General features: G+C 45.1%; 1 protein-coding gene across 2 annotated transcripts in view; it reads right to left on the bottom strand.

Moving 5' to 3' along the window:
* The window catches only part of GAB3 (GRB2 associated binding protein 3), a 113777-nt gene extending 96224 nt beyond the window's left edge, over window positions 1-17553 (bottom strand). For both annotated transcript variants that reach the window (XM_075008019.1, XM_075008020.1), the window contains exon 1: window positions 17329-17553. In XM_075008019.1, coding sequence (XP_074864120.1) covers window positions 17329-17400 — 72 coding nt within the window. In that variant the 5' untranslated portion in view covers window positions 17401-17553. The remainder of the gene's footprint in view (window positions 1-17328) is intronic.
* Between the last annotated feature and the right edge of the window lie 4617 nt (window positions 17554-22170).

Raw genomic sequence — 22170 nt, 5'->3', positions numbered from 1 at the left:
TGGGGCACTCACAAAACCATCTAAGCAGGTTAGGAGCCTAACTTCCATTGAAAGACAACAACAGCTTGTACCTAACTCACTTAGGCACCCAGTGGGATTTGCAAAAGTTCCTCTCGAGGCACTTAGATACCTTTGTAACTCTGCCCGTGGGTCTCACACAGGGAATCCAAGGCATGGTAAGAAAGCGACTCAACATTATCCGGCACTTTCACCACAAGTTCATCCCTCCTTCAAGTCTACACTATTCCCCAATTTTACTGTCTGAGCAAACCAACGGGAGCTGCACTTTCTGCATAATCCCCTCCCCAGAGACTCCTGGGAGTAGCCTATTCTTTGTTTAAGAAACATGCAAAACTCAGTAATGTTGCTAGCATTTCCTTTGCAGATTGAACTGGAATCTGAAAAACAAAACACACAGCAAAATGAATCCTGGGAGCCCCAGGGTAGGGTTAGCACACCACCACTTGTGCTCAGAAACACTCTGGGACAAAGACACAGAAAAGAGAGCTAGGAAAGAAAAGTAACAATTCCATATATTTTTCCCCAAATGTCACCTCTGACCTGGCTTTCTATTTTTGGCGTGAACCAAGCTCCCTTTGTTTATTTAGCAGCCTACACACGATTACAGTTACATAGCAACAGTATTTTCAGATGTCAGTTTTTTTTAAAGACATGTTTTCATAAGAAAAGCCTGTTAAAGCATTTCAGTTTAATAACCTTCTAATAACGGCTTTCATTTTCATTGCAGTATTAATGTGTTTTTGGTTTGGGCAAATATTCATTGTACAGGGAGATGCATTGTAGAGGCTGTTCCTGTATCTCTTACCTTCCCCCTCCAAACTTTATTTTATTTATTTATTTATTTATTTGATTTTGCAAACACGTGAGCATACCTAACAGGGTTTTCAAGCACAGGAGAGTGATTTTTTTAAATAATTTGAATTAATAATGCAACATTGTGAAGGAAAAGTTTTTTCCCCACGTACACTCCTGTCAAAAATGGTTCACAGTTACTTGACCATCTAGAAAATTCATCCAGGAGTAACATTTTAAAAAGTGTCTGAGAGCTAGAACATAAAGGGATTTCGGCATCTGTCACTTTAAGCGACTAAGTCCCGAATTCAGATCCCCACTTTCCCCACTTAGCTGCCATTAACTGGGTATGTGCCTAAAATCCCTAGGTGTTTCTGCTGATACTAGTCACCTAAAAATCACCAATACAAATTTACACAGTCACTTAACACCCATATTATCTCACATCTAAGCCCAGTGGGGTACTTACCATTCCCTTGCTTATCTCACCTGCAGGGCTTGGCCTGATATCCCCTCTCACAGACTTCCTAACAGACAGTGCCTGGGCAAAGCTGCTGGGGTGGGGCCAGGGGGGGAAGAGCACTGGTGCAACTGATCTCTTTATAATCTTTAGTCTACTCACTGATGTGGAAGACCAGGGTCCAAATTCTCCTTTCCCCTGATTTGGAAGAGGCACTGGAAGGGCTCTGGAGATTACCCCAAGATATTCTGTAGAGTATCTCTTTTGGTCTCTCCCTTTGAGGCAGTCCCACTGTGTACTGGAGCGAAGAAAGAGAGACTGACTCTATCACCAGAAATTCGGGCACTCACCTGAGAGATGGGAGGCCCAAGTCTCTCTTGACCAAAGGAACAGCTTCAACAGGAGAGACTGACAAAGTCGCACTTCAGAATATCCTCCAGCTCAGTAGTTAGGATACTCTCTTATGAGAGAGGTTCAAAATCACTGCTCCAAATCAGGCAGCTAGAAGATGTGAGCCCAGGCTTCCTGAGTGAGTACTCTAACCATTGTGCCAAATGCACAATGCAGCAAGTGCTGCATTCACCTCTGTCTTTTGCAACTAAGACCTTAAAGGGTCACAGCTGTGCATGGCAAGTGAAAACAGGAGCAGACTGCAGTGCTTATCTCCCTTGGAGGGAATGGGGCTTAGGGCAAACTGCTCTTCTTGCGATTTCCCATTGGTTATCTTAGGTGGCTTTTCGTACACCTTGATGACTTCTGTGGAACCTATTCTTATGTGCCTCATCTTTCCATGCATTTTATTGGGAGCCTGGACATCAAGCTCACGGTTATGGATTGAGTTAGGTCAGAGGGCACCTAAATTAAGTATTGCAATGCTAGCCCTAAGTAATGCAAGAGCCGAAGTCTCGTTTTCAAAAGGCATTTCTCAGTCTAAATCCCATTGACTTTCAATGACAGTCTCTTCAAGTTCTTAAGTCATGTAAATAGGGCACTTTGGCTCCTAAGTCACTTAATCACTTTTGAAACATTTGCCCTAGGTTTCAGTGAAAATTCAGGTTTTGGTTCAAACTGCTGGAAGCTAAAATGAAACCAGTTATGGTGAGGAGGTGCCTACCTACTGCTGTCAACATTATTAAATAATGAATATATTTGTAGGGTTAAGGAAACTTGAATTTGAGTATAATTTCTTGAAAAACAGTCTCTTTGCTGCCACTAAAAATACAGTTGCCGTCTCAATGCTTGTTTCCTGCTTAGATCAATTATATTTGAGCGCAATCTTTACAAACTCCCTGGGTTCTCTGCGGAATTCACTGAAGATCCTGGAAAGGCTATTTCAGACCCTTTTTCAAGTGTTCACTTTTGCAGAATTTACAAGTTTGTGATCTCAGGGACAGCTAGCTCAAGAACTTTGACGCAGTTGCTTTCTCTGAACAGTATGTAATGGCTGCAGGGATAAAAATAACTAGTTCATGACCTCTGTGAACTGTTGGCTTCTTTTTGGCATTTATAGCTATTGTCAGCCTGAAACTACAACTTCACAATAGTGAACTCCTTGAACTTTTAGAAAATAATTTGTAACAGTCTTGGATGTAAAAGCAGCTGGTTCATAAGCTATATGCTCTGCCGAGTTCACAGTCCTGACTCTCATAGTCCAACCATGACCATTACGAAGTCTGTCTGAAGAGTTTTTATGAGCCATAACAACAGAATCATGGGATTCACAGAATGGACACTTACCATTTCTGGAGCTCATGGTAACCATTACATTCTAACATTTATTGTCTAAGATCAATGGTGTTTATAATGCTGTTCAGTTCAACACCCATTTCAATTAGGCCCTTGATGAATTCAAGCTTGAATCCATTCTACTAATGACCAACATTTTACAGTCTGCAGTGGTGCTTTTGCTATGTTGGTCCCAGGATTCTGAAGAGCCAAGGTGGGCGAGATAATGTATTCTATTAGACCAAGTTCTGGTGGGAAGAAATATGGGTTTGAGCCACACAGAGCTCTTCTTCCCAGCTGGGAAAGGTTCTCAGTAACAGCTAAATACAAGGTAGGACAGGATGTTTAATGTACATAGTTAACACATTGTCAGTCAATCGGGACCAGGGTGGTCTAACCTAGTTTTGAAGCAGACAGGGCCGTCTTTACCAAGGCAGGTGCCCTACGCAGCCCAGCAATAGCAGTCCTGTGTGAGGATTGGTCACTGGGGTCGGGGGGGAAGGTGTAGGGGCAGAAGCAATGGGGGCAGGGGCAGGAGCAGGGCAGGGAGGGAGGGAGGGTGGTGCAGGCAGTGGGAGAGTGGGCTGGATGACTCAGAAGGACAGCTGCTCAGCCAAAGAGAAACGGCACTTTGAAGGGGAAACCTCAGCTTCTCTGCACCCACTAGCTGTGTGGCTGTCCCAATTTTCCTGAGCCCTCTGGCCTGCCCTCGTGCCACTAGGTTGATGAGTGGAGGTGGGGTCTTGGCCAGGGGATGGAGCTGGCCACCGGACCCCATATGTGGCTTGTTTTTTGGTAGGGACAGCCCTGAGAGCAAGCATCAGGCCCAAAGACCAAGGGTCAAACTGGAGGTCACCAGAGGAGCCAGGTCTCAGGCAAGAAGGGATTTAAAGGCAGAGCACAGACACTGGCTTCTAATTTTCCCAGAAGTAGCCCCACTCCCACTCACAACCACACTCCACCCTACCCTGGCTCTGCACCTCCCCCATCCCTTCTGCCAAGGCCCCACCCTGTCCCCTATCATCCCGCTCACCTTCACCCCTGCCCTGCAGTTTTCCACCCCGCTCCAACCAGTGGGCTCCACCTCCTGCTCTTCCACCTCCTCCCTGAGCCCCTTAGTGCTGCTGAGCAGCTGTCCCATGGGGTGCAGGCTGCAGTGAAAGGGAGGAGGGGTTGATTGGTGGGCACCACAGGCAGGCAGAGACAGCAGGGAAGGAGGAGAGTGTGGCTGCCAGCAGCTGTTGTTTCTTTCAGTGGCTGCTCCGACCCTGAAGCACCCATGGAGTCAGCACCTCTGAGACAGAGGCAGTAAAGAAGCAAGGCTGGAGGGAAGGCGGGAGCTGCAGGAAGCAGGTAACACGGGGCAGGCACAGCAACAAGCAAGAACCCTTACGCCAGCCACAGCACCTTGCTGGCTGGTCAAAGCCTGTCTGCCGGGCACTGGCGCACAGGCACTAATTTCTCATTCTGCCAGTGGGTGCTCCATGCCTGAATGTGCTCCAGGCTCCATTCTTTCCCCCCAAACCTGCATCTCCTCCTGCCCTAAGCACGCCCCGTCTCCACTCCTCCGCCTACCAGAGCCTGAAAGCTGCACATCAGCTGTCTGCGGCACTCTGGAAGAGCCTGGAAGGAGGGGGAGGAGCTGCTGGCGCACAAGAGGCATGGGGAGGGGAGGCGCTAGGAGCCAGTAGGTGCCCTGCAGCTACTAATTTTTCCCTTGCAGCAGGTGGGGGGGTGTCAGGCCTGCCCCCCCACTCACCAGCGGTGGCAGGGCCAAGTGGAGCAACATGGCTCCACTCCCTCGGCTGCTGGCCGCGTTGCTGGGACAAGGGGCAGGACCACCCCCCTGCACTTGGCAGGAAGCGGAGTGACACGGCCAGCAGCTGGGGGAAGCAGAGTGCAGGGGGGCTACCAGTGAGTGCCGGGGGGCTGACCCCTGCTGCTGACACTGACCCTTCACTCGTTCCCCAAGCAGCATCACTTGGAGGGGCCTGAGGGGAAGGAGGCAGAGGAAAGGCAGAGCAGGGGCAGGGCCTCAGGCAGATGGGTGGTCGTCCCAGCTCTCCCCTGATGAGGGGTGGCATGGGGAGGAACCACATGCGGGTTGGCTGCCCCCTCAGGTCCTTCCTCAACAGTCGCCCACACACACACATATGCTAAGGGACCATTTATGGTAAAGTGGCCTATTAACACCACTCGTCCCATCTTCCCTGATAGGCCCACTGTTGCCTACCCCAGTCCTTTCTGTTGCCCTTCTCTGTAACTTTTCCCAATACTTCTTTTTTGAGCTGCGTCACTCTAAGTTCTCTCATATAGACACAGACTTGGAGCTTGTCTTCACAACCAGCCAGCAATCAGTCCAGCAGGGGTCAGTTTAGGGAGTCAGAGAGAGCTGCCATACATCAAACACCAATCACTCTCCCACTGGCTCTGGTACTGCACCAAAACACGATGCGCAGGAGGATTCAATGGAAGAACATCTCGGGTGGAGGCACCACAGCAAATATGTCAACTTCAGGTCCACTATTCATGTAGCTGAAAGTGCCTAATTTAGATCAACCTTCCCCTCAAGTGTAGGCCTGACCTTAGACTTACTAGCCAGCAATTGCCTTTTTTAAAACTCACCATTACATTAGCTAACTGCCAGTCATGTGGTAGAGTGGTTGATTTAAGCAATAAGTTATGGACCACAGTTAGTAGTTGTGCAATTTTCTATTAGGTGAATAGGAGCAGGGTGATTCCCATCTGGTCTTAGAGACTTATTATTGATCAGTTTGTTCTAAAATTGCCTATATTAACACCTCAGTCTGGGACAGTCCCTCAAATTTGTCATGAGAAAACATTGGCTTAAGTGTGGGGAATCTCCTTCACATCCTCTGCAGTGAAGACTAATGCAAAGAATGTGTTTAGCTTCTTGGCTCCTGCATTGTCCAGTGGCCCCACTGACTGAAAGCAGGAAACCTGCCAAACAATGTCTTTTTTTGTGTGTGTGCTGTTATTGTGTCTTTTACTAGCTGCTCTTCACATTCTTTTTGGTCCTGCCTAATTATACTTTTACACTTGCATGTCAGAGTTTGTGCTCTTCATTGTTTTTCTGGGTAGGATTTGACTTCCAATTTTTAGCAGTGGCTTAGGCCCAACCGAACGCCACACAACCAAAGTGGCTGGTGGGTGCTGAGCACCCACTATTTTTGATGTGGGACACCCACTGCATTGGCACATCAGGTTCCCCTGTTACATGTTAAATGCTACTAAAATGGGTTATTTTGGTACTGCCCCACAAGGATGTTACATTTAATTCCATTATGATTGTTCATACTCAGTAATTCAGCTGCTTTCTCCTGTGAACAGATCCTGCACACTACCTGGGACTAAATAAAGAATTCTCTCTCCCTTTGTACCAGGAGGATAGCTGTGTTAGTCTGTATCCACAAAAACAACAAAAAGTCCTGTGGCACCTTATAGACTAACACTGTTTGGAGCATAAGCTTTGGTGGGCAAAGACCCGTACATGTGATGAAGTGGGTCTTTGCCCACAGAAGCTTATGCTCCAAAAATCTGTTAGCCTATAAAGTGACCCAAGATTTCTCATTGTCCCTCCCTTTGTGCATTTCAGGATTAGTTGCTTCAAGAAACAGCCATTAATGGAGTCTAGACATTTTCTTTCTTGCATCCCACCCCCAGGTAACAAATTCCCAGTCAATATGGGGAGAGCTGAAATCTCCCCATTATTCCTGGGTTTTCTGGTTTTTCAGACTCAGTAAACTCCCTGAGCATTTCACAATAACTATCATGACCAAGTCAGTAATATATTCCTGCTGCTACACGCTTATTATACAAGCTGGAAATTTCTCTCCATAAAGATACTGTGGGGTTTGTTTAAAATTCTTCCTCTTGCCTCCTTCTGCTCCCTCTTTGGGGCCTGGAGAGTCAAAGGGGCCCAGAGCTTCCAGTCGGTTCCACTGCTATTGTGGCAGCCAGGGACCTGGCTCCCCTGGAATTGCTGCCAGACTGCACCTCTGAGAGCTGAGGGGTTATGGTGTGCTGTGGGCGGGGCAGTGCAAAGGCCTTACACCCCTTCTGTACAAGCCACACCCCTTCCAAGGTTGCAAAGCCCCTTGCTTGTGGTGTCTGTCAGCCCTGCTTATTGACTATGGTTACTAATTTCCACTCCCCCTAGTCCTAGGCATCCTTCAGTTTGCATAGACTATGGATTGTGCCCTCTGTAACTCCATGTAAGATTGTCATTTACAGCATTGACTGTGACTGTGGAGGCCTACACGAGAGTGACAGTCCTTGCCACAGCTGCTGCATATGTAGTGGGTGTCTCGCAGGTCCCTGTTGTCCTTTCTATGGGCTTGCTTCTCCTCTGCCAGCTGTCTGATCTTCATCTCGCCCTTCTGAAGGCTCTCGTGTAGTTTGGGCTTCCAGCTACTGTGGTCGTCTGCCAGCTCCTCCCAACTATCTGGGTCAACGTCTACCTCCTTGAGGTCCCTCTTACAGACATCTTTGTAGCGCAACTGGGGGCATCCAGGAGGTCTTTTGCCAGAGGCTAGCTCACTGTATAGGATGTCTTTTGGGATCCTTCCATCATTCATCCTATGGATGTGGCCAAGCCAGCGGAGCCACCGCTGCCTGATGAGGATATGCATGGTTGGAATTCCAGCTTGCTCGAGGACGGCATTGTTGGGCACTCTCTCCTTCCATGATACCCAAGAATGCGCCTGAGGCAGCGCAAGTGGAAGACATTCAGGCTCTTTTCCTTGCGGACGTACAAGGTCCAAGACTTGCTGCTGTAGAGGAGGGTGCTGAGGATGCAGGCTCTGTAGACTTGCATTTTGGTGTGAGTGTACAGCTTGTTGTTGTTCCACACTCTCTTGCTAAGTCTGAACAGAGTCGTGGCTGCTTTTCCAATCCTCCTGTTTAGCTCAGTCTCCACTCCCCCACTACACAACCTACTCTGTTATTCCTGTTTACTTTATATCCTGGCATTACTGTGTCCCATTAATTATCACCATTTCACCAAGTATCTACCAGAGTTATGAATTTAAGCTCCCACATCTGTTGCACAGGCTTCATTTGAAGATGAAGACTGAGAGGTCAGATACACAGTGATTGCTTTGTGAAAAGTTTACCTACTAATCTGCAAAGATTAACTGGTCCTTTTAACTTGAATTGTCCCTTAGATTATATATTAACTACATATGTTAAACAATCTTCTCCACCTTGTGATTGGCTACAACATTCAAAATACCTGTCTCACACCTGAAGAAGACCTTTGTGTAGTTTGAAACCATAAACAGGTATTTTGCTAGATTTCTAGAACGCAAACAATAATAAAATAACAAAAATTAAAATATCACGTGTTACATCCTTTAACAATGAAATGAACCTGCATTCTTTGACAAAACATCAACATTATTCTTCTGAGAGTTACTTATGAATTGCAAATTCTGCAGAAAGGGAGTCCCAGAAAAGCAAGGTCTCACATAGTCTGGACCTTAATCAGGGACCAAAACTGCAGATTTTCCTACAGCAAACTAGACAGTCTGTGTGTTGCACACTCAGGTACATTTTAGAATGCAGATTTTCAGTACCTTAAAACTTCAATAAATCAGCTGTTTCTTGTGTTTATTTGATATTGGATTTAAGTGTACACTGCTTCCATATTTTCATTTTTCATTCAAACAAAAAAGCAGTCAAGTAGCGCTTTAAAGACTAATAAAATAATGTATTAGCTGATGAGCTTCTTCAGGTTCTGGAGAAGTGGCTCTGTCCCATGAAAGCTCATCACCTAATAAATTATTCTGTTAGTCTTTAAACTGCTAATTGACTGCTTTTTCGTTTTGATGGAATACAGAGTAACACGGCTATCTCTCTGTCACTACTGTTCATTTTTCATGGTGATTTGGTATTAGCAGTGAAAATGCAGAACTGTGCTGTACAAGTTGTTTGGAGGCAAGTGAGTAGTTGTGACAGTCCAGGGCAGCAGATTGTTATTGATAAGGGATGAATCTTTTTAACCCCTGCCCATTTTCAGAAAGGCAATGGAGAACTTTAAATTGTAAGTGAGAGAGAGTTAACATGAAGATATACATCTCATAGTGCTGGAAGGGACCTCAAGAGGTCATTGAGTCCAGTCCCCTGCCCTGTTGAGAGGGCCAAGTACCAACCCTGACAGATTTTTTTTGTTAATCTATTTGGCTCAGACCCCTAAGTGGCCTCCTCAGGGATGGAGCGCACAACCCTGAGTTTAGCAGACCAATGCTCAAATCACTGAACTATTCCTGAATCCCTTAGCTCATCAATTTATGACAGTAGTTCATTGTCCTGTCCTATCCTGTCCCGCCCTGCCCAGTATCTGCCAATCCAGTGGCAACGGCTAAGTATTATTAACCATTAATTAAGTATATCAGCTTGATATTCCTACTAAAATGATCAGCAGGGAATAACAGTGTTGATGTTACCATTTGCTTCACAATTCAACAGCCTGAAAGCTACTGTTTCAGCTCTGTCTTTGCAGATTCAGGAAGATAACAGGGCTCAGCCCTCAAAATGGTGAAGAGAGCATTTCTTCAATACCTAAGCTAGATTTATTTTTTAATTAATAGCTCCAAAGCACAAACACCTTTAAAAAAAGCCTGATTGTAGAACTAAGTGATTATACAAAGAGCCCTGCCTATTACCTGCCTCATATTGTAAGACAGGGCCCTTATCTTTGAGGCAACAAGGTCTTAACTGTATTTCCCCCTTATTCAATTTTCAATTGGAACTGCATACCTCTTCACATTCAGAATATTTAGTGTCCAATCATTACACAATTCTCCAAGGTGTCATGATTTTACTAAAAGTCTCATGCTTCCTGATGGTTTTCATAAAGCTTCAGCTCATGGAGTCACGTGACTGGTAGAATCTCAAACCCAATTAATAAAAAGTAAGTTTCTATCCCTCATTGTTATGGAGAAACGCTTGGAAATGTGGACCCCACATGGGCACAAAAGCCAGACGCTTTATAAAAATATCAATTCTTATTATAAGAATACCGTTATTTTTTTGGGATCTGACTCACGACTTTTGAACGTGTGGGGCTGATAATACGCTGACTTACATCACCTTCAACAATGCCTCTCAATCCACGTTACATTTAATTTTTTCCCTTTAATATCCATTTGGAAAGCCAGTTGTGTCCTGATGCAAGCTGGATGAAACAGAAAACTAACTAAGATAAGGACTTTAAAAATAATAAAACAAAACGTTGAACTAAAGCATTTTATTCAATAGTCAAATGAGACAGAGCAAGTTTACATCATCTCCCTGGATGCAATGTTTTGACATGCAAATTCCACTTCTAATTTAGCATGTGTGGGCTTTTTCCCCTGCATGATCCTATAGCTAATTCACTTCCAGCACAGATGAAAATCCTCTCTTTTGAAAAACTTTACAAGTGTAAATTTGCTACATAATCCCCTTCCCCCCCAAAAAAAAAAACAAATCAGCACAGAACACTTTAAAAGTGGCAGATGTTCACAGAGGACCAATACAAATCTTGCACTCATGTAATGTTTTAAATAATAATATTGGGTAGAAGTAATATTTTTAGGTGCCTTACAATTTTCAAAGGCTATAACAAAAGGATCTACCAGAGAGCCACTACTTTAAACAGATTTTTCCTCTAATGTATTTCTGATTGCATCACTAGATTAATTACTAGTAAGTTAACATTTCCTTCTTCACTTTAGTTTGTGGAACACTGCCTTTTTTAAACAGAAAAAAAGAATCCTCATTTTCAAATGTAAAGACTTGATAACGTCTGTGCTGTTGTTTTGAAAAGAAACCAATAGCTGGACATTCCAGGGCACTGAAAACACGTAGTCAAAGATTAAACAGGGGCTTCAGAGCTATTGCAGCTCCACCCAAATTAATAGTCCGACGGAAATTTTGATATTCAGGGTGCCAAGAACAGCAGTAGTTATTCTTTTTCAGAATTGATCGACATCTCAGAAGAGCAAGCATTGTATCAAGCCACCAAAACGTGGTCAAAATAGGATAAAATGATCTCACGAACGCACCAAATTATGGACATTTAATACTAAAGAAGGAAACTCTGCCCTAAAATAACTTCACTATTATTTGCTCAGTGACATCAGTCTCTTTTGTGGTTTACAACAGAATCCTTGCTCCAAAGGAACTTCCACTGCAAGCAGTCTTCACCAGGTAGCTCATTTTTCTGCATCCTTCTCAGAAACTAGTAGTCTGGTCACTACACCTGCCAGTCAGATGTTAGACTAGGTTTTATGTCGAATGAGAGAACACATCACATCATTGAAGAACACACAATTTATAACAAGGAGACATGTTCTGTGACCTCCACACAATCACCTCGGGATTCTTCTGTTGTCAACAGGAGTTATAAATCCTTTGTAAAGTGACTGAATCAAAATCAGCTGACCCATTCTATGAAGTGCAACTTCTTGACTCCACTAAGGCATAAAGGGTAGAGAGTACAGGGCAAAAATTGGAAGATTTTGCAAGAGACAAAGTAGGATTAAAGGAAGACAAGTTCAGGACACTCTTTGGTTTTTTTGTTTTCTGGTTTTTTTTTTTTAAAGCTATGAATAAAGTCAAACTGAGCTAAAGATATTAATTTGACCTGCAGCTAGAATGTGCAGACTTCAGAGCTAGATGGAAAGTGTCATCTATTGATACCAACTCAACTAGCAGGGAATCAGAGATCTTTCTGGACAATATTTTACATGCTAGCAGCCACCAGAATTTTTTTGTTCAAGATTTTGATTTCCATTGCTTGAGCAAATTATTCCCGTAATTAAATTTTTCTTGGTTTCTTCGTAGCTGTTAGTAGCTTCCTGTCTGCTCTCCTGACAAATACCAGAACTTCAGCAAAAAATGGAGAAGTTGTTCAGAGGAAACAGTTAGCCATTCTCATATCTTTTTAAAGCCTGGCATTCAGCATCAAAGCATATATGTTGATCAACAAGCTTCAAACATCTAACTTCAACTGATGTTATTTACCACAACCTCACCGAGACACGGAGCTAACCATCAAAAACCCAAAGCAAGTTTCAACTCACAACACTTTTCCAACACAGAAGCTCCAAGACGGTTATGGTGAAGAAATGCACATTAATCTCTACTTATCAGGGGTCCATGTTACACCTTTTTTATAAGCTCCAGACAAGGACTCTTGATTGTTGGTAGTGTTTGAAATATCTATTCATCCAAGGCCAGTGGAAACTTATGCGTGGTGAGGAATGGGACTTATCCCTTCAATTTCTACAGTACAAAAGCTTACAGTTCCTGGTAGCTTGCTCAATACTGACTTTAATGGAGCTCCTACCTGGTTAAGGTAGCTAAGAATCTGGCCTTAGAGTTTCTAGTGCAGTGGTGGGTAACCTGTGGTCCCTGGTCTTCATGTGGCCCATTGGAGTTCAACCTGCGCACCACACACTTCCTCTCATCTCCCATGCCTCACACTGGCTGGTGCCCTGGAACTCTGCACTTATCTGCGCCTCCACATCCCTCCCCACTCTTTTGGAGTGCCATGAATCACCTGATTCATGCTCACTTCCCCTCCCCCCCGCCAAGCTTAACTCATTGCATTCAAGCTCTGGGAGGGAGAGGGAGGAACGTGAATTAGCCAATTCATGGTGCTCTGAAAGTGCTGGGAAGGAGGGGGAAGAGTAAATAAGTGTGGGCCTCTGGTACCCCACTGTGTGAGAGGGTTGGGAGAAAGAGACAGACAGCGGGTGCACAAGTTGTCCACAGATGGAACCCCAATGGGCCACATGGATCCGGCAGGTTACCCACTACTGGATTTCAGTCCTGCAGCCCACTGAGATGAAGGAGGGCCACTCATGTAGCCCACTCACTAGTCTTGTTCGTCCATCACTGTTCTAGTCTTATGGATTTTAGACTGTGTGTTTGTGTGTGCTTATGTGTAGCATCTATAGGGCTGGGCATCTCACCAGGGTTCTAGTCCTGGAGTTGACTGCTCTGGAACCTCCCTTGTTTGTCTTTCTTGGCTAGTAGGAAATGTAATTGAATTTCACACCCTCACTGACACCACCTCCTCTTTCTTCAAGGTCATGAAACAACTTTGTTCTTTTTCTCAACAGTGAGAGATGGGTGGTTGTTCCCAGCTACATCTGGGACAATAAGGATATGAAAAAGCTCCCTTTTGTTCAAGACTCATATTGCATAACACTGTAGGTGGAACATTCATTCCTGCCTGCTCTTCCTGTTTGACCTCTAATTGCCATCTTTATAAGGAGCTACAGTCAATTTTGGCTGGAAAGACACACACACATTTTATTCTGCAGCAAGTGCCCTTTCCTGTGAGATGTTAAACGCATAATCAAATTTGCTGGCTTGGCGTAATTTATTAAATGCTTATGGGGGGATAAAAGCCCCAAACCTAAATATCCAGGGCCCATTCTTCGAACAAGATAATCCCATTTCATCCAATATGGAATTCTGGGACTAAAGTCAATGACAAAAATCCCATTGACTTCAATGGGACCATGATTCTACACAAAGTATTGAAGAAATGTCAACATTTAAAGTATACTGAGCCCGGCAGTGAGAATTCTCATTCTAGGAAATGATAGTCACCATCTACTCTGTAACCACCGCTTTCAGTTACACCCATGCATCTTCTCACCCTCACCCAACCCTGTACCAGCACCCTACGGAGCCTCCCCCCAAACCTAACAGATTAAATCAGTGAGAAAAGCCCACAATGGAACAAAGTGGGGAAATGAGAGCTCCACAGGTGGCGGGTCATATTAATGGGACAAAGAACTGCAGCAATGACCAAACAGTCTCCAGGGAGATTCCTTCCACAGTTTAACCTTTAGATAGGTTGATGAAAGATGAATGTTTCATGATAAGAGAGCAACACAACATTGTATAGGATATTAGAATACTGTTAAAGTATTTCCTTATAAAAATCAAGTGTCCTGTGCTTTCTAATGAATTCTCGGCATTTAGCATTAGGCTCTGTTTTACAGACAGTTACATGTTCGTAATTAATCTCATGTTCATTTCCTGCACATGTAAGACAGCACGCTTTGTTAGGGAATGATAAGACACTTCTAAGAATAGTAATACTAAGAGTGTCAGCTTCGAGACACGTTACAGGAAAAATACAGACTCCAACACCTGTTTTTTCAATTTTTACAGGCTTCAGACTAATTGTGTCCTTATTTGCTGCCAAATAATAATTTTGTTGATGCTCACAAAATCTAATTGAGTTCCTGGGGTACAAGTTTCAGGCCGCTATAGTTGCTACAGTGACACAGTTACACTGCGGCTGTGCTGCTGTAGCTCTCATATTCTAAACACTTCATATGGCAACTGTATGGGGTGTTCTGTTATTGTTGAAACGCTACCTCCCTAAGTGACAGTACCTAGCTCAAGGGAAGCATTGGGCTAGGTCAGCACAGCTAAAGGACCCAGCGATGCGAGATTCATAACTTTGATTATGGTAGATGTGTTGATATAACTTTTAAGTCCAGACCAGGCCTCAGTGATGGCAGGCGCTGACTGTTAGGTCCAAATCCTGGAAAGACATATGCCTGTGCTTAACCGTTGGGACCTGACTGGCGCTGGACAATAAAATTTGCCAGGCCACAGGAGGTCAACATTGTCTAGGAGCATTACCAACACTTCCACTGATTACTAGGTTCTTAGAAGACAGTTAGCGGTAAATTACAGCAAAATAACAGCACAGAACACTAGCAGCCAGGACTGGTGGCTGTAAACAAACTTTTTGGGACCACAAGAAAGTTGGCCACACCCATGATACGTGGTCATCCACCTAACTAAAATCAGGTGGATTACAGATGTTGCTGGACGAGAGAGTTCTGGATTAGAAAGGTTCAACCTGTAGTCCCAGTGGCTTCAGTGGTATCACTCACAGTGAGTAACTTTAAGCACCTGTACATCTTTGCATACTAATATGTGAGTTTGAACCTGGGGGAATCTATTCCTTTGTCCTCAATATCCCTCTGCACTACAACCTACTGACATCACTGAGAATTTTCCAATTGCTGCAGCATTAGGAACCATTTGCATGTATAACAGGAGGAGAATAACTGATCCTACATGGGCCTTGTCAGATCAGCGTAAACTGGAAACACCATCAACAGTCAGCTGAGTTACTTAGTGTAAAACTGATGCTAATAAATGGCCCTGCAGACCCACGTGTTTAGAATTTAAACAAAAATTTTTAAAACCTGTGAAAATTTCCATATTAGAGTATACATTCTGACAACTAGACAAGGAATGGTGCAATCTTGGGGATTAGCATATAGTTTCTGTCCACCAACACAGCCTTCAGCACTTCACAGTAAGCAGTTTGTATCTATACCTACCAAAATCAATTAGTTACCTGTTTAGCAGTTTTTTTTCTTTACGCCAGAAAATATTGATGAAATCATAAACAGAAAACTCTTCTAAAGTGCTTTTAGAGCTATAGCTGAAAAAATGCTATATAAGAACCATGTATTATTACTAGCAAAAAAAATATTTGCCATTCAGGTTACACCATCCATACCGGGATAAGAGAAAGGTTGTTAATCTTTGCTGTACTTAAAGCAGATTTGCTTCTGCTTTAATGTGAACAAGACAGTAGTTTATCCCACTGAGAAGAAAATAACCATTAATCAGGAGAGATCTAGCTAATCCAATAGCTCAAGTCCGAGAAAAAACAGGGACTCGATTCCACTGAGGTTTGCAGTACAAAAATCTAAGGACAGCTTTTGCAGATTGCAGCTAGTTTTGCGAGCTGATCGCTACCCTGCTGTGACTATTATCTTGGCTATATAATGGGGGCTTTCAACTCCCAGCGTTGTCACATTCTGTTTTCTCTTCCTTGCCTTTTTATGAATATTGAGTCATCAAAAATAGTTTCACTGACAGAGTTTCTAATGCTACCATCTGGATGAATCAGTGGCTTGTATACACTGTCTGGTGCCTGCTGCAAAACTGCCTTAGTATGCTATTTATTAAAGAAAATACTACAAAAAACTAGATTTCCCTATTTACATGCTGTTCCACCATGACAGACTTCAAGGGTTATTTTAGTTGGAAAATGTTAACAGAATGAAGCAAATGTATCCAGCTATATAAATGCAGTACCATTGTGTAAAAAGAGAAACTGATGCTTAGGATAAGTTTGCTGTCAGTTTTATCATCAGTAAATTACTTCATTTGTTTGCTTTCAGAAAAAGCAATTGCAAAAGAGCAATAATTTAATTCTTCACAAGACAGCGGTTCCCCATAATACTAGAAAAAAGCTAGCATCAACAATTCAGGAAAAAATGCTGATAAACCCACACCAATATGACTAATGAGGTAAACCATGTAAATGGGGCTACAAAATTATGATAGAAACATATGGCAGCATCCTTCTAGTCTAGGGCAGGGCTTCAGGGCAAGATAGATGGAGAGTGCATTACTTAAGAGAACATCACACCGTTCCAAAAGACTGAACAATAACACGCCTGAGCAAGGATTTTCATAAATGTGCACACAAAATGGCCCAAGATGGGTTTAAGTGCTGTTCCAAGCACATAAAAAAGCGGGGGTGGGGGGGAGTCATTTATTTCTGCCTGGAATGCTTTCCTTGCAGCCCTCCAGTGATATGGTTTCCTATGTTTGTCACACACACCCTTTTTTCCCCTTCTTCTTCAGAAAAACAGGCAGCCAGCTAGAAAATGAAACAAGGGGCCCCAGTGGCTGCTCTCCCTGCTTGCGAATTCTGGTTTGTTTTGCTCAGTCCATTTTACCCTCTGACCATTCGCAACTTTAGCGCAAGGCACCTCCAGCCCTTCTCTCTGTCAGGCTGAAAGCGTAGCCGCGTGAACGCCAGTGAAATTAGAGTTTGCTGAACACCCCAAAACCCAGACACTGGCACCGTCCAGGGTCACTGCCAGGACACAGCAACCCCTTGCCGCTCTCCTTCAAGCCAGGAGTTAAAGGGGGGAGGCAGGAGGCTCTTCTCAGCCCCTGGAAAAGACGCCCCGAGGGGGGGACTGTTACAAAACTGCTCGAGTTAGGGCAACATCAACTGAAACTGAAATGCGGCTTGAACCCGGGCTCTCTTGCGTAACACACCATTGGAGCAGCCGGGGCGCGCGAGCCGCAAAGGCGCCTCTTAGAAGTCACCGAAGCCTCCCCGACCATGACCACTGCGCTTCGGCTTTGCTCGCATTGTTGCGGCCCCCGGCTCCCCGCGCGGCGCGCTGGAGGCGCAGCAGCTGCCACCCCGCGCTGGGATGGACCGAGACCCGGCGCGGCGCTGGACTTACATAGCGCTTCAGCTTCTTCTCCGGGGGCGATTTAATGAGCCAGCCCGTGCACACCACGTCCCCCGAGCTCATCTTCCCCCCGCCGCTCACAGGCAGAGCCCCGGGAGCCAGGGTGCGGCTGCCGCTCCTTCCCAGCCGCGGGCGAAGCTCGCAGCGCTCGGCTTCCTTCGGCGGGGCTCCAGGGCTGCCAGCGCGCGAGGAGGAAGTCACCGCAGCGAGCGCGGACACGGGCCGCTCCCCCCACCCCTCCTCCCGCCGCAAACACAATGCAACACACGGAGCACGTGACGGGCCGAGCGGCCAGGGATAAACAAAAACAAGCGTGTGCAAAAGCGCCACGCCCAGGCGGAGCCTGACACGCCGCCGGCTCCGCTCGCCCCCGCGGGGAGGGCGTCCCTCTTGCGGCGCCCCCGCAGCAGGCGGCTTGGGGCGGGCTAGGCGGGGCGCTGACAGACACCCACGGCAGCAGGGGGCAGGCGGGGCGGCTCCCAGGAGGCGATTTCGCTGCATTGAGCCGCAGCGCGTAGCAGGGGGCGAGCTTTCGGCGCGGCAAACCCCGCCAAGCCACCTGCCTGGCTGCGGGCTGCCAGCCGCGCCCAGCGCCAACCTGAGCCGGAGAGGTGGCGTAGGACCGGGAGCCAGGGCTCTCCGCAGGGCCCCTCCCTGCTTGAGCCGCCATCAAAGGAGCTGGCCTGAGCCGGGCTTCAGCATCGGAGCTGGAACTAGGGCTCTACCCGCACCTCAGACGTACATAGCTCATAGGACTGGAAGGACCTCCAGAGGTCCTGGAGTCCACTCCCGTGCCCTCGCAGCAGGACCTGCCACCATCCCTCAGAAATCCTTTAATCTAACCTGCCCCAGACCCTGAAAAGACCCCTTCCATCACATACAGGGTGCCCAGTGTAGTTCAATGGCTCTGAGCGCTGCTGCTGTAGAATTTAGCCAGCCCCCAGGAGCTAAAGAGCTTTCTTCTGGTCCCTGATACAGAAGTTTCCTGGGGCAGTGGTTTTTAAAGTTTGTAGGCCACAAACCTTTTTCCTAACAAAGGACTCTGCTGTGTAGCCCCCTCTGGTCATTATAGCCACGCTCAGTTTCTCAACCTTTTTTAATAAAGTATCCCTTTTTAAAAAAATAAGTACCCTCACACTTCTCTCATATACCCCTAAGGGTATATGTACCGGTGGTTGAGAAACATGGTCCTCAGGTAATCCGAGGTCTTGAAACAAGAGCCGTTCAACTGTGCCAGATTAAAGTACTCTTTTCAGGAGACATTTGTTTCACATACCACCAAGTTACACCTCATGTAAAGAGTACTTACAAAAACATCACAGAAGACTATGCCTGAAAACTTGCTGATTTCTGCCATCTTATTATCAAATAAATTAATCGGAATAGAAATATTGATCCTACACTTCAGGATAAGGCCTATGAAGCAAGCAGTAGAAACATGTAATTGTCTGAATGAAAAGTAACAGAGGTAGCCATGTTAGTCTGTATCCTAACACAACAAAAAAAGCACTTTAAAGACCAACAGAATAATTTATTACGTGATGAGCTTTCATGGGACGGACCCACTTCTTTGGATCTGGGGATAGTGGTTTACTCAAAATGGACACCTTTTCCACCATTTCACCATTTCCAGTGCAGCACTATCCCCAGATCTGAAGAAGTGGGTCTGCCCCACAAAACTCATCATCTAATAAATTATTTTGTTGGTCTTTAAAGTGCTACATGACTGCTGTTTTGTTTTGTCTGAATGAACTTTTTGATAATACTGGCTTTATTAGTGGGTTTTTATGTAGCCTGTTGTAAAACCAGGCAAATATCTAGATGAGTTGATGCACTCCCTGGAAGACCTTGGTGTACTCCCAAGGTTACACCTGGTTGAGAAACACTGGCTTAGAGTGCCAAGCCTTATTAAAGCTTATCCGTTGTACCTCTTTAGGATTTTTGTCACGTACCACCTGGAGGGAGTTTGAGAACTCTACAGGTGGGCATACCCAGTTTGAAAAAAAAAACAAAAAACAAACCACTTTCCCAGGATGTGTTCACATCCACTGCCCTTGGTTTGCTAAAGTGGGAAAGAGAGGAAGGGTGTGTCTGCACCCTGCTCCAAGAGTGGCTAGATCCTGGCTCAGGCGGTGCTCCTCTGGAAGCTGTCTTCACTTCACAGCATGTGCAGCTGTCAGCAGTTTGTCCCCAGCCTGCAAATTCCTGGTTCTGGGTTGCGTGAGCAGGAGTGACCTGGTGGCATGCAGCTGCCTGGCTGAGTGAGGAATGAAATGCTGGCATTACAACTTGGTGTTTGTAAATGATCACTGGGTGAGACTGCTAGAGACCACTGAACAAATGAAGGTGGCTAATCTCTTACAGGGGACACAAACCTTGAAGTTGCCAACATGTGATCTGAACATAGGGTCAACAATGTCCAACTCAGCCTGGACCAGTTCACACGAGAGATCCATTGCCTGGACACTACAGTGCAAATAAATGATGGTTGCATAAAAACCATCATGTACTGGAATCCTACTGACCACTATACTTACCTACACACCTTCAGCTTTCTTCCAGAACACAAGTTCCATTGTCTACTGCCAAGCCCTAAGACACAGCTACATTTACTCCAGCCCCCAAGGAAGAGACAGACAACTACAAGATCTTCATTGAGCTTTCTTAAAACTACAATACTCACCTGGGGAAGTGAGAAAATAGATTGGTTGAGGCAGACAGGTACCTAGAAGTCACCTCTGTGGAACAGGCCCAACAAGGAAAATAACAGAAGACCACTGGTCATCTCCTACAGCTAAAACCTCTCCAGTGCATCACCAGCAATCTACAACATATCCTGAAAAACAATCCCTCATTCTCACAAACAAGCCAGTCCTCGCTTATGGACAGCCCCACAAACGGAAGCAAATACTGACCAGCAACTCCACGCCACATGACAGAAACAAACCAGGCACCAGTCCCTTCAACAGGTGTAATCATGTCAGCCATACCATAAGGAGCTCATTCACTTGCATATCCAATAATACAATATATGCAATTATGTGCTTGCAATGCCCTCTGCCAAGTACATTACCCAAACCTACCAGTCTCTATGCAAAAGAATAAATGGACACAAATCAGAGATAAAGAATAGTAAGATACAAATACCAGTCAGAGAGCACTTCGATCTCCCTGGACACTCAGTAACAGATTTAAAAGTGACCACCCTTCAACAAAACAAACTTCAAAAACACATTTCAAAGAGAAACTGAAGAGCTACAATTCATTTGCAAACTTGATGCTATTAAGATGCATTTGAATAGGGACTGTAAATGGTTGACTCACTACAAAAAGAAATTTTCCCTTTCTTGGTATTGATACCTCATCAACTGTTGGGAGTGGACCACATCCACCCTGGCTGAATGGGCCCTCGTTAGCACTGGTTCTCTACTTGATAAGGTAACTCTCTTCATGTGTCTGCCTCTGTACTTTATGCTCCAGACATCTGAGAAAGTGGGTTTTTGCCCACAAAAGCTTATGCCAAAATAAATCTCCTTCAAGTCTTTAAGGTGGCACAGGACTTTAGATACGAACAAGCATGCCTCTCCCCCTGCTGAATGTAAGTTGTGAATTTAACATGAGGGGGAAGATGGCAGACATGCAGTCCAGATCTGAAGAAGAGTGAGGCAGCAGGAGCTGATGAAGTGCCAGCACACCTGGTGAAAGTCTTGGGGAGATATAAAATGAACGAGCACAGTGGTTAAAGCCACATGGCAAGACAATATTGGTCCTAATGCATAAGGAGGAATACCCACGAAGAAATACCTATGAATGCAGATAATATGGAGGGTTACAGTTAGTGTCACGTGGGATAAATATATTGGAAGACATCACAGAATAAATGCTAGGAGCAGGAGAATGGCTGAAGCCCTCCTTGCACACGAGCAGTTTAGCTTTCCTCAAATGTCCTGTAACTCAGCAAGTGATAGACACGCAGATACAGTGCCAACAGGACAGCTTCTGGGCTTTTACAGCACTAAAAAGGCATATAACAAAGTCAATAGAAGGACGCTCACACCAGTACTGGGGAACTACAAAGTGTCTGAGAACTTTATAACTATGATGACTGCCTTATATAAGTAAGGCTAATGGACCCATGTCATCAGTAGGAGGGAATGAACCTGTATCCTTAGAGGCTAAAACCATGTGCTCTACTGCATGAGCTAAAGCAGCACTTCCCAAAGCATGGTCAGCAGGCCAGTATCAGTCCTTGGAAAAAAAATACTGGTCCTTAGAAAATATACAGATTTTCGCTATGTACTATTATTATAGTGAATAAATAACAAACAGTGAAAATTTATTCATTTTTCATTTTTTATATGTGTTTATATTTTTGGACCTGAAAAAAAGGTGTTCTCCCTTGTCAGTGGTCTCAGAGCTTCTGGGCTTACACACGTCCTTCATCTGAAGTATGGTACATGACTTTAGCCCCAAAGGTTGCAGGTTCATTCCCTCCTGCTGACAACCCAGGTCTGTTGGCCTTACACACTGATTACTTAAAATAGCAATGCAAGCACATTTGGGTATTACAATCACCTTCAAAGTCATAGTGGACTGCATCTAGGGTCAGCCCTCAGGACACTGCTGATGGACTACGTCAGCAAATAGGAAAAGGTGGGAAGTTGCTATCTCACACAATGGTGTGATGCTTCCTGGGGGTTCCAGGATTGCAGCGCACCTTGCTATGGCTCACCTTTCATGTGAGCAAGCCTTGTTTGTGCCCATCACATTATGCATTCCACTGACTCCAGGAAACATAAGCCCTCATCTTTGGGCATATGCAGACCCTGAGGT

This window comes from Carettochelys insculpta, chromosome 13 (assembly GCF_033958435.1).
Source record: "Carettochelys insculpta isolate YL-2023 chromosome 13, ASM3395843v1, whole genome shotgun sequence".
Lineage (NCBI taxonomy): Eukaryota > Metazoa > Chordata > Testudines > Carettochelyidae > Carettochelys > Carettochelys insculpta.
Note: the sequence above shows the minus strand (reverse complement) of the source record. Positions and strands in the feature narration are given on the sequence as shown.